Genomic DNA, 13375 nt, shown 5'->3' on the forward strand with positions numbered 1-13375 from the left:
CCCCACCCCTGCCTGCCTGGGGCCAGGAAGGGCCTTGGTGGGGCTTTCTCCCACTCCCGCTGGCCTTGCAGGTCCACCGCCGGGCCCCTGATGTCAGGGTGTGTGGCATAAGCTAATGAGTTATGCTAATGAGTTCCCCTAGCTCTTTTTCTACGAAATGACCCCTGCCTCTGTGGTTTTATGAAACTCACAGGATAAGCTTCTACAGGTTGCCTCTCAGTTTAAACAGCCTCACAGGGTAATTGTGAGGCTAAAATTCTCCTCCGTATTTTTCTCCAGCATGATCCTCTGCAGAATTAGGTGTAGTTAACTCTGCAGAGAAGTAGGCTGCAACTGGAGAGACCTGTGATCAATGCTCCCTCTAAGCTGTGGAGTCTTGTGAGCAAAAATTCCACTTTGTGAGCTGCTGGCATTAAAGTTGTGAATGAGCGATTTGGCTACTGCATAAATCAGTTTGCTCTGGAGCTATCCTTCCTGAGCTAAGACATGTGTGAGCCGGAGGCTAAAAAACTGTGAGCTAGCTCTAACTCAGCTTAGAGGGAACACTGCCTGTGATATGAACATAACAGGCCCAGTGTTGGGGTATCATGGCAGACCCAGGTTCCAGTCTCAACTTGGTTATGAAACTCTGTGGGTGGCCTTGAAGCTGTCTCTTTGTTTATATCCTACTTTTCTTCCACCATGCAACCTGAGGTGCCTTATGTAGACTCCCAGGGGATCTTTTGATCCTGTCCACATTGTTATGACGTGTGATTACCACCCAGTGGGCTGATATTCTATTCTTGAGCCAAGTGCTCGAGCTACACAGCTTCAGGTGGTCTTGGAGATGGATCATCTAGCCCATTTTCAGTCTGGATTCAGGCCTGCCTTTGGGGCTGTTTCTGCCCCAGCCTTGGCCATGCTGACTGATGACCTTGCAGGTAGAGTGACAGGGAGAATGTGTCTCTGTAGATTTTCCTGGACCTCTCAGTGGCTTTTGATACTATCAAACAGGCCTTTGGGCTGTCAAATAGGAACTCACCTCCCTTTCTCACCAGTGGAAGAGTGGGCTGTACTAAAATGAAGGACAGGATTGCCCACTGGGAACAATGGGAGATGCTGGTATGCCCGCTGGATATAATGGGAGCTGGGAATGCCAACTGAAGAAGAAGAGATTGGATTTATACCCTGCCCTTCACTCGGAGTCTCAGAGTGGCTTACAATGTCCTTTCTCTTTCCCCATAGCAAACATCCTGCGAGAGCCCTGAGAGAACTGCTCTTGAGAGAACAGCTCCGACAGAACTATGGCTTGCCCAAAGTCATCCAGAAGCTGCAAGCAAAGGAGTGGGGAATCAAACTCAGTTCTCCCAGATTAGAGTCCGTGCACTTAACCACTACACCACACTGGCTCTTAGAGGAAACAGAGGCGCTGACAAGCAGCACAACTATTAATGTGGAGTTGATTTGTGGATAATGACACAACTTCTGGAAAGTCTGTGATTCCAGTTGCAGAACACTGATTCTACTCCCAGCAGCCATCCTTCCATTCTGGGGCATGTCACTACAGTCCCAGAACACTTGTACTACCCCAGGGGCTGTCATTCCACTATGGGGGTTGTTATTCCAGTCCCAGAAAACTTCTGTTACTCCCAGGGGATGTGATTCTACTCTGTAATTTACACTACTCCCAGGGACCATCATTCCACCAGGTGACCTCTCGCTTCTGGCCCAGAGACCTTAACCGAAAACCCACCCCACCTTTTCATTGCAACTTTTTTGTGCCGTAATGTAGGTCAGCAAAGCCCAGGCAAGTCAATTGGCATTCATGGCTCCCCTTGTATTCCGTGGGCCTTCGAGCCTCTCCCATTGTTTCCAATGGGCAATCCTGTCCTTCCCTAGAAGAACTGGTTGGATCCAGCCCCATAGATAGCTGTGCTGGCCCCGGTCATAATATAGGCGATGCAGCCCTGGCATAAAAGTCCTTGCCACTCCCACCATCTCATCTGCGGCCTCAGAACAGCCACTTGGCGTTGGTACTCAAAAGACCATCCCCCCAAGGCTGCGGCTGTAACAAGCTCTGTACGCGGGCTATGAACTACTCCTGCGAGGTCTCGATGAGCGATCTGTGCGGCGATTCATCCAGCGGCAGAAGAACCGCCCAGCTGGCCCACCCGCCTTCCCCGAACCACGCAAGCCCGGAATTCTCCGACGACGCGTGCGAGGAGGGCTTCTTTCCGCTGGACAGAATCGGCCTTTTCTCGCTGGAGTGAAACTTTCAGCCAATCGGAGCGCCGCCTCCCCCCCCCCATCCTCGCAGAAGCCCCTGCCCCGGCAGCCACTGTGGAGACTCCGCGGAGGAGGCTCCTCCCTTTCTTTGCGGGAGCTGGGAGGAGGAGGAGGGGGGGCGGCAGACCCTGCAACCAGCGCTCTGCTCTTGCTCCGTCCCCCGTGTCTTCGGCTCCCGCTCTTTGCAATGAAAGCGCTGCTGGCTTCTTTGCCCCTTTAGCAGCAGCAAAAGGCCACACACCCCCACCCCCGCCCAAATTTAGTGCACAATGCTGGGCATGTACGTGCCGGACAGGTTTGCCCTGAAGTCCTCTAACATTCAAGACGGGATGGGGCTCTTTACAGCCCGGAGAGTAAAAAAGGTGGGTGATGCGTGGGCTGCCGCCCCCTAAAGTGAGGGGTATGGTTGCGACGGGAGGGGTGCAGTGCCAGACGCAACGGGGTTGCTGTGACTTCTGCAAGCTCCTTTTCTCAATCGCTCTTAATTTTGCCTCCCCTCCATGGTTTTTTTGGAAGTTTTCCCGAATGTTGGGTCCTCCCGAGACAGCCTGCCACGTAGCACAGGAGAGGTCACTGCCGCTCGCGCGCGCGCTCTCGGGGCAGGCTTTCGAGTTCAAGTTCGCGTCCCGTCGCCCCCTCCCCGTCAATTCCCGCTCCACTTCCGTCTGCTGCGAGCTGGCGGGTGGAAAGGAAACCCCCCCCCCCCGAAATTAAAGCAGGAATTTCTCTCCTGGGCTTCCCCTCCCCGACGTTGTTGTTGGTAGACCTTGGGGTGGGAAAGCCACAAGAGTAAAAGAAGGACTCAGAAGTGGTTTCCCATGCACAATAGGTTTGTTTCCATCCACATTTCCAGCATGCAAATACGGGACATTCATCGGTTTACACTTAGAATCTGCGCGTTCCAGATCTCAGGCTCCATAGCACATGGGGTGTGGGGGGACGGAGGGATACAACAAATTCTCAAGAAAACTCTAATACTTGGGCCTCTTGGGAAAAAGGAAAGGCATAAACAAATAATTGGGATGGTAATTCAAGGTTCTTTATTTTGGTTAGCAAAGTTAGGCAGGTGCCTCCCAAATTCCAGCATTTTTTTGGCTCCTGTTTCACACCTAGTGGGTACATACCTGTATTACCCTTCTGTACCTGTAGTTTGTATGCAGCATGTGAGAACACTGACATTTATTTACATCATGTATACCCCACCTGTCTTCCGGGTTGGAAGGGCGTACCTCATTCTCCTCTCCTTCATTTTATCTTCACAACAATCCTGTGAGGTGGATCAAGATGGGTAGCTGTGTTAGTCTGTCTGTAGCAGTAGAAAAGAGTCCAGTAGCACCTTAAAGACTAACAAAATATGTGGCAGGGTAGGAGCTTTTGTGAGTCATTGCTCACTTCCTCAGATACAGCTAGAATTGGGAGTCTATCTGCCCTATTTTTTGGAAAATGGAGTGAAGTAGGTTATGGTATGATTGTATGACTGACTTAGGGTCACCCAGCAAGCTTTCACGGCAGTGTGGGGATTTGAACCTGGGTCTCCTAAATCAAACCTGGGTCTCCAGCACTGATTACTACACTATATTGGCTCACAGTCACTATGAAATCTTATGCATGTTTACTCCTCAAGAGTAAGTACCATTGAATTCAGTGGAGCCTTCTCCCTGCTAAGTGTGTGTAGGACTGCACTGTAAAAGTGTTTCTAACAGTGTATGTGGTGTGATCTTAAAGTTCGGAATGGAAGGATACTTGGGCTATGTTTGGATTTGAGAGCCTATACAAGGGAGGTCACTGCAGCTCCTATACAAGGGATGTATAGGAGCTGCGGTGGCTCAAGTGGTTAAGACGCTGAACTGCAGGCTGTGGAAGGTCAGTAGCTCAGCAGTTCGAGACCCGGGTTCCGCATGATGGAGTGAGCTCCCATCTCTACTTCCAGCTCCTGCCAACCTAGCAGTTTGAAAGCAAGAAATTGCAAGTAGATAAATAGGTACCACTTCGGTGGGAAGGTAACAGCGTTCCGTGTGCCTTGGTGTTTAGTCATGCCGGCCACATGACCACGGAAATGTCTTCGGACAGTGCTGGCTGTTCGGCTTTGAAACGGAGATAAGCACCGCAACCCTAGAGTCAGATTCGACTGGCTTTCGAGCAAGGGAACCTTTACCTTTACTTTTTACAAGGGATGTATTTCCATCTCTGCCATGGCCAGGACTTAGGACCAATGAAATTTTACTGTTTTCAAAGAGTTGGGTCTGGATTCCTTGTGTTTGCTGCAGCCACAGATTGCAAGTGGAGCAGCAAAATCAAGGAAATAACCCCCCCCCCGCCGCCGCTTGGCTTTCTTGCAGGAAGACAGCTTGGGTGTGGAGGCAGGAGTGCCCCCCCCCGCCGTTCATTCCCTACAGTGTCTGCGTGACTGCGAGGAACAGGAGATGGGAGAACCCAGACCCAGTTCTTTAAAAACAATAATGTTTAGTTTGCCTCAGGCCTCTATAATGCTCTCAAGAGCCCCTGTTTTTTAATATCCTTATTTGTTTGTTTGTTTGTTGATATCCCTCTTTTCATCCTGATGGGGACCCAAAGTTGCTAACAAAACAGGGAAAAGAAAGAGAAATAAAGAGGAAAAAATATGTGTCTGTGTGGGGATTCTGAGGGTCAAGCAGTCATTTCTGCCCAGCTTTCGGCTGAAGGACAACAACCTTTGGCTCATGCGTTTGGGCATGGCTAGGTCCTAAGCATTAGTGAACAAAGAGAAGGACAGACTCAGGGAAGATGTTATTCAGCTGCTACTGGACAGCCAGCCAACAGGATCTTCCCAAATTCCTCCTCTGCTTTCTCCCATTCCTCTGACTGGCAGTGTCATTCTATTCAGTTATACGCTTGTGATCCCAATGGCCTTAATGGATTTAGAAGGCTATCTTTGCTTAGGACGAGTGAGATGGGTGAAGCTATAACTGAGGCAAAAAGAAAGGCACCAATGTTTTTTTGCCTGTGTTATCCTGATTTAGGGTGAAAAATTTGGACCATTTGCAGGAGAGAAGCGAATGCCCCAGGAGCTGGATGAAAACACAGACTGCAGGCTGATGTGGGAGGTGAGAGCTGTGGGACTGGCACTGCCTTGGTGGCTGTGGGGAGTCAGTGGGAGCATGGGTTTGCTCTAGAGTGGCTATTGTTTTGGGGTCTGACTAGATGTTCCTATGGACACAGAGCAGCTGTTGCTCTGTATTACCTATTCCACAAGCAGTCCAGATGAACACAATGAGATGCAATGTCATCACACCAATTGCATCTCTTGCCTCTGTGCAACCGGTCTACAGCTAATGACATTATGTAACACAATGTTTTCAGCTAGATTTTATGAGGGGGAAAGTAGGAAGAGACATGGTGTGTTGCAGCTGTTCTGTGTATCTGGAGGAGGGTGCTAGAGGTCCTACCAAGACTGGTGCAAGGTAAATGTATCATCATCATCATCAACAACATTATTCTATATTGAGATCGAGGCAGCATTTCAAACTAGTAATTTCTTTATTAGCTCAGAACACAGACAAAGAACACACAGAACGACCCAACTATATACAGTTTGAACCAGGGAAACCAGACTTCCTGGAACAATAATTTCCAATCAACAATGAGAGCTTGGGTCCAATGGGAATTGTTCCCGCCGAAAGTCAGAGTCTTTCCGGATTGGTCTGTTCACAATAGCGACCAATCCAGTTGCGTAGTTTTGGATGCTGACAGTCTCTGGAGCTTGTGATCTAAGCTCACGCTTGCAAAGTAATACACATAACCCAATACATAACACTCCTCCTCCCTAAGTTAGCACACAAAGCCTTGTAAATAATCAGGGCGAGTTCTTACTCGTTGGGAACGCCGTGGTTCCCCAGCTGTCGAATTCGGGGCACTGCTGGAGCTGAGTGGCTGACAGTCCGCAGTGCAGTCGGGGACCATAGTGCCTGGACTCAGGCTCGATGGACGGTGTCCACTCTAGAGAGTTCCCATGCTCTGAGCAGGGTGATGAGGCAGCGCTTGCCTCCGACCCGGTGTTTGACTGGGGAACAATAGGAACAGAGCATGGCATGGGATCTTGCTCTGCCGCTTGGGTCTCTGTGTCAGCTGGCTCCAAGTCCCTGACCCAGCGCTGCCTAAGCTGGTCAAGGTGTCTCCGAAGGCCTCTCCTGTCTGCCGTAGTCACCACATACGACACTGGTCCGTTAGCTTTTGGAATCCAGATCGGCCCATCGCTGTAGTTATGGGCATAAACGAAGTCGCCAGGCTGGAAAGAACGAAGAGGCTCCAGAACCTCTTGCCGTGGTGGACGATCTGAAGTGAGGTCCGGGTGCAGCTGGTCAAGCATTGTAGATAAACGGTGGTTCATCAGAAGTTCCATGGGGCTCCTCCTGGTAGCTGTGTGAGGCGTTACGTGCTGCTGCAGTAGGAAGTCTGCTACTCTCTGGTTCCAGTCACCGTAGACTATTTTTCGCAGTGCGTCCTTTGTAGTGCGGACCATTCATTCAGCCTGCCCGTTAGTGGATGGATGAAACGGGCTGCCGTGACGTGCTGGATCAAATTGGCGTCCATAAATTTCTGGAACTCAGATGATGTGAATTGTGTCCTGTTGTCGGACATGATAGTCCTGGGCAGTCCGTGCGTGCTAAAGATGCAGCACAACGCCTGAATGACCGACGCAGAGGTCATTACTGACATTGGGACTACTTCCAGCCATTTAGAAAATGAGTCCACAACAATTAGGAAGGTTTGTCCCTGAAAGGGGCCAGCAAAGTCTATGTGCAGGTGGGACCATGGCACCCAGGTGGTTTCTCTGCGCTGTACTGGTGCCTGAGGTGGTTCTAGTCGCAACTCTTGGTAGTGTTGGCAAGTCCGGACCCAGCCTTCAATTTCCTAGTCCAATCCTGGCCACCATACATAGCTGCGAGCTAATGCCTTCATCCGGACGACTCCTGGGTGTCTGGCATGCAGGGCTTCAAGCACCCAGTGGCAAAGTATGGGGGGGAATGACCACATGGCTGCCCCAAAGCAGGCAACCCTTGTGGGCTCAGAGTGGCTTGCAACATGCAGTCCATAAAACAATACAACAGTAAAAGCAGTAAAACAGTCAGTGGCATGATAAACATTGCTCCCCCAGTTGGAATAACAAGACAGACAACAGTTTGGAAGTAAACAAGGGCCCCTTTATTAACTATTTAACACAACATTGCTGCAAGGGACCAGCTAAGTGAGCATGGAACAGGCAAGGCTGGTATCATTCCCCTGACCAACCTCCTTGCCCTTTTCTTGGGCGGGTCACCCAGCTCTGGTCTTGAGCCATTGCAAACCCTACCCCTTACCTCATAGTGTTCTGATGCTTAAAACATAATTCTGATATCAGAACAGCGCAAGGTAGGCACAAAAATGCTCAAAGCAATGGAACACCATGAAGTGGGGGGGGGTTGAGTAAAAAAATCAGAACTCCCCCACCTTCTCCTTTTTCCTTGTATGTCTCCGTTAAGTCTCATTTGACAAGCATTCTCTTCCACTGAAATCAATCAGATTTACAAGTGCTTACCTATAGGTGGATTGTGCCCACATATTTAATTCGTCTGTAGAAACAGCTTGTGATCTTTTCCTACAACAGTAGTTATACCGCAAGTCCTACAAAAAGAACCCACTGCTCTTCTGAGATAGGTGCACCCCACCAGCCCTATACAGGTCTTGGAACTCGACCCGTATACCAGGGTGTGGCAGAAATTGTTGTCGACCAGGGCAACTGAAATCGGGTGAAAGCGGAGCCTGGCCTTTTCTAGCAGAGCCGGTTCCGCGCCCGCCACCCATGTCACAACGCTGTGCATCATGTGCTCTGTTGCTGCCTGGGTTTCCTCCGGCGCAGCAAAACAGCCCCCCAGACCTCCAGCGGCTTTGCCGGGAGGCAGGAGCTCCAATATCATCAAACCGCATGCCTCATATCAGGTGAATATAGGTGCTCAAGTGCCCAGTAATATTATCTGACAGCAGGCACTGGGAAACGGGCCATAAACAGGGCAGGCCCGAATGGTTGAATGTCCGCCACCTCAAACAAAAGCCTGGCGGAACCGCTCCGTTTTACAGGCTTTGCGGAACTGTAATAGGTCCCGCAGGGCCCTGACCTCAAGTGAGACTTTGCTTGTGAGAATTATCACCAGTTGGTGTTCTTGAGACAAAGCATAATACATGATACAAAATAAGAAATTATATATAAATAATCTTAAATTTGACAGCTCATCATCCCAGGGCTCATAATTTAATTGAGTGGATACAGAATTTTGATTTTTATATGACAGTATATTCACAGTCCTGGTATTCTCACTCACTCACTCACTCACTCACTCACTGTATGTGTATTTAAAGACTTAATAAGAGTTTGTGTTGAGCAATGACATCCTATGCATTGGATTGGGAGGACTATTCCTGTCAGGGCTATCATATAGCTAAGACTAGTAGCTGCAGCAGGAGGACATTTGTGGAGAGAAGTCATCATTGTTCTCTGAAAGCATCCTTGCTGCTGTTGAGAAGGAGGAGATGAGACAGCAAGAGCTTAATCAGCAGCTCTGTCCTTTACCCATGCAACTAAATGTCAACATCTGGGAAAGGGAATCCTTGAAACCACAGTGGAGTCTTCAGCAGAGGACTAGAACAGAACACCCTTGGGGTGGAACAAGGGTGAAGGTGCCATCCTTTCACCATCTGTTCCTTATTACCAATCCATCAACCACTGAAGAATGCTCTCTCTCCAGCATAGGAAACATTTCTCTCCAAAAACAAAACTGTGCTACTTCATTAGTTAGAGTTCAATGGCAACAGTTGTTACTATTATTCAAATGGTGTGTGATCATTTGCTATCCAATTGAAAGAATGGTAGAACCATAATAAATAAATAAAGTCTAAAATATTACAGTAGTCTCACAACTGAGTTTCTTTTAATGAACATATTTTAACTAATTCAGAGGGGTACAACTATCTGTTTATTTATAAATTTATGTCCAGTGCTTTTATTTAATACTACTCCATTCATTGATCTTTATTATGGCCCACAAGTCATGCAGAATCAGAAAAGTTATTTCTCTAAATATCATTCAACCAAGTACATCAGACAATGAAAACGTTTAGAGGTTATCAGAGTAAATTACACATATGACATTATATCAACCCATATTTTCCTAGCAGAGTTTAAAGTTCAAAAATAACAAAATATTTTATTCAATGTAGAGGTCAGGTGAAATCAGGGGGAAATTTCTGAGGTAAATCAATAAAGAACTCTGAAGTAAATGAGTACAGACTATAGTTCATATGTTTCAAGCAATTTTCACAGTGGCTTACAATCTTTAAAATGAGAGACTTTTGTTTCAGTGTTTCGTAAACACTCCAGTATACTTTCTTGAACGTATTTGGCTCTTTTGGTTTCCAGAAGGCAGGGATACTCTGTCTAGTACCCAGACTCCTTCACTAAGCACACCAGTACTCTTCTTGAGTTTAAACTGACTCCTCAGAATTTAAAAGGCAGTTTCTAAACACACCAGTCCAGGGATCTCTCCACTCTTCAGAGCTATCTCCCTGTTTTAACTGGGTAGGGAAATTCCTCTCTCAGTAGAAGATCTGTCCTTTTTCCTGGCCTGAATGGTAGTCTTCACCCACTCTTCCTGCAAACCTTCCCAGCGCTCCATTTGTGTTAAACTGTTCTAGGTCAGGGCTTAACACAATTCCTGTCAGTATTAAACCCTTCTTGGTCAAGGCTATACTCAGACTCTATCAGTACTAGACTCTTCTCAGGGATGAATTCAGACTGCCATCTCCTCAGCATTTAGCTCTCAAGTCTTTCTCTACTCAACTGATGCTAACCAGTCAAATTCCTTAGAGCAGTCTGTCTCTCAAGGCTCTCTGGCTCTGTGAGGAATTAACCCTTCATAGTTCCATTACCTGTTTAGACAGAACTTATAAGATTTTAAAGTGCAGTCTGTCACACTCTGACTATGGCTATGTTGGTAACACTTGAGCCTCTAGCTTGTAGTGTGATGTTTAAAAGATATGCCATCTACTACCAGATATCTAATTATCAGATAGTAAAGTTAGCGTTCTTATTTTCTGGCTGCAAGACCATAGAGACTGTCTTACCTACTATTATCTTATTCTTTAAGTATGTAATAAATCTTCATATATTTTACCAAGGTCTGATTTCTTGTGTACATATAGCCTTGAGAAGCCACATCTCTGAGCGCTGCTTGCTTGCCAAAGGGGTGGCAACTCAGAGGGATTGAGGCTTGGGTCCTTGACAGTCACTTACACTATTAAATTTAGAGTGGTAAGCATATTTAAAACAGTAAATTTATTAACAAACTAAATCATCTAGCAATAAAGCCAGCAATAATCACAACCTAAAAATTATACAAAGGTCCCACTAGATTTTAAAAATAGCAGTGAAGATTAAAGAACCCAACAGCTCTAAAGCCACAGCAGAACAAACTATAATTTCAAACCTGGCACGAAAGTAGCTTAATTATTTGGGGAGATTTAATTCCTTTAGATTTAGAAGGTCTGTTTATACCAGTCTCCTTAAGATCATAGATGGCCAACTGAGTCTCAAGGGTGAATGAGTTCCATATCTTAGGGACTTGACTCCGCTAATGACTTGACTTCACCTTGCATGGAGTTTGCATGTGAAGAAGGCCTACCTTCAAAGATCTGAAGCTATGTTAAACTGTTGCAACAAAATCCAGCAAGAGTCTTGTGGCATCATAAAGACTAACAGATTTGTTGTGGTATAATTTCCCATGGATTCAAGCAGTGTTCCCTCTAAGCTGAGTTAGTGTGAGCTAGCTCACAGTTTTTTAGCCTCCAGCTCACAGATTTTTGTCTTAGCTCAGGAAGGAGGGCTCCAGAGCAAACTGATTTATGCAGTTGCCAAATCGCTCGCTCACAACTTTAAGGCCCGTAGCTCCCAAAGTAGAATTTTTGCTCACAAGACTTCACAGCTTAGAGGGAACATTGGATTCAAGTCTATTTCATCAGACAGTGGTGTTTATAAAAGGCTGAATATGTTAATGCTGCAGAAAAAAGGTAGGCTGTTGATCTAGAAGATAAATGACTCTTATAAATGGTTTGTTATCATTTAGTTAAAAATGTTGCCAGTTTCACCTACATTTTCTAAAAACCAACTATTAAAGAACGTTTAGATGTCTCTCTTACACTGTTTCATAAGTTTCCCTATAGACATATTTTCAGAATCTTACACAGAGTCCTACATACCAAATTTTATGACTTCCTGAATGGTTGAACCCCAGTGGTTTATGTTTAGAAACACTGATCTGAATACAAGTGTTGTAGGGTCTTATAAATCATGCTTTGAAGTGGCATTCTGTGAGAAGATTGGTGCCAGGAATATATAAGGTAAAAAACAGCTGTCTTAATCTGAATAGACAGTCCTTCCAGAAACCAGGAAAGCAAGTGATAATGTTTAGCCAAGTTAGTCAAGTGGTTGTTCAATTGAAACACATATATTGTTTATTATTATTTTGTGACTGTATTGCTGTAGATTGAAAGAGGAATTAATTCCAGTTTATAAGAAAAATTTTTCTAGGTTACAGAAATGAGAAACAAATGAAAGAATGACTTGCTCTTGGCTAGATTGCTTGACTGGGTAGAAGTGGCTAGAATACAACCTGTGCCATCAAATCACAGCTGTTTTATGGTGATCCTGTAGGGTTTTCAAGGCAAGAGACTAACACAGGTAGTTGGCCATTGCATAACAATCCTGAAATTCCTTGGGAGTCTCCCATCTAAATACTAACTGGGGCTGACCCTGCTTAGCTTCCAAGATCAGAAGAGATTGGACTAGCCTGGGCCATCCAGGTCAGGGCAGAAACCTAAGCTAAAAATAATTCACAAAGATAGATTAGATTAACACATATATGAAAACTATGGAATATACCACATGCCCAGTTTTAGTTTTTAGTTACTTTTAAAATCATAAATGCAGACATCAGAGCTGGTTCATTTAGCCAAGGATTCACTACTTGCGGTGGTGAAATGGAAGCTCATATCTCTGTTTCACCTTCTTGTCCCATATAAATACAATAATACTTGTATTACCCCTCTCTTTCCAAAAAGGAGTGGAAGATGAAGCAAATAAGGTCTAGGTGTTGGTCTGAAGCAGTAGAACAAATTTTGAGTCTAGTGGCACCTTTAAGACCCACAAAGGGTCTGTGCTTGCATGTCACAAGCAAATTCTTCTTTGTACTGTGTGGGAATGAATACATGTTACTCTGCCACCACACATACTGGGTGCATGGCTGGGTGGCTCTCAAAGATGTGGAAAAGTGTTCTCATTTAAGAACTAGATATCCTATAGAACTTCTGTCTCTACATACCCATGTAATACTTCCATCTGCTGTACATAGAAGCACTTTGGAAAATAGTTTTTCCCCCTTCCAAGAGTATTTTATACACCCAAAGTAAACTTCTCTCTCTTGGTTATAAGGTCATTTTGGCATATATGGCTACCAGTTTCAGTTATCATTGAGTGTTTTGATTATTGTCCCATCTGAAAGGACAACAGTTTCATAGGAAATAAAACATCAGGGTAAGGGGTAGGTGAAAACCCTTTCTCCTCACATTCTGCCTTTGGCACTTGGAGATTTTGATTTGGAAGACCGTGGTGTTTCAGAGGTTAAGGACACTGAGTTGCAGACTGGAAGGTCGGCAGTTTGAGACCCTAGTGCCGCATGATGGAGTGAACTCCCATCTCTGGCCCCAGCTCCTGCCAACCTAGCAGTTCAAAAGCAAGAAATTGCAAGTAGATAAATAGGTACCGCTTTGGTGGGAAGGTAACAGCGTTCAGTGCGCCCTGGCGTCTAGTCATGCCGGCCACATGACCACGGAAACATCTTCGAACAGCACTGGCTCTTCAGCTTGGAAACGGAGATGAGCACTGCACACCTAGAGTCAGATTCGACTGGCTTTCAAGCAAGGGAAACCTTTACCTTTACCTTAGTCATGGAAACCTTTCTGTATGTGCAGAAATCCTAATAGTCTGTGGAAAGCTTTCACATGCTTGTTCTGAATGTGCAGATTACCCTGAGTTGAGCCTTACTGC

General features: G+C 46.1%; 1 protein-coding gene across 2 annotated transcripts in view; it reads left to right on the forward strand.

Annotated features, from left to right (window-relative positions):
- Positions 1 to 2534: 2534 nt before the first annotated feature.
- Positions 2535 to 13375, forward strand: part of PRDM5 (PR domain containing 5) — a 126932-nt gene continuing 116091 nt past the window's right edge. For both annotated transcript variants that reach the window (XM_015417098.1, XM_015417099.1), the window contains exons 1-2: positions 2535 to 2627; positions 5265 to 5348. In XM_015417098.1, the coding sequence (XP_015272584.1) occupies positions 2535 to 2627; positions 5265 to 5348 (177 nt within the window). The remainder of the gene's footprint in view (positions 2628 to 5264; positions 5349 to 13375) is intronic.

Source organism: Gekko japonicus, unplaced genomic scaffold (assembly GCF_001447785.1).
Source record: "Gekko japonicus isolate JY-2015 unplaced genomic scaffold, Gekko_japonicus_V1.1 scaffold814, whole genome shotgun sequence".
In the NCBI taxonomy this organism is placed as follows: Eukaryota; Metazoa; Chordata; class Lepidosauria; order Squamata; family Gekkonidae; genus Gekko; species Gekko japonicus.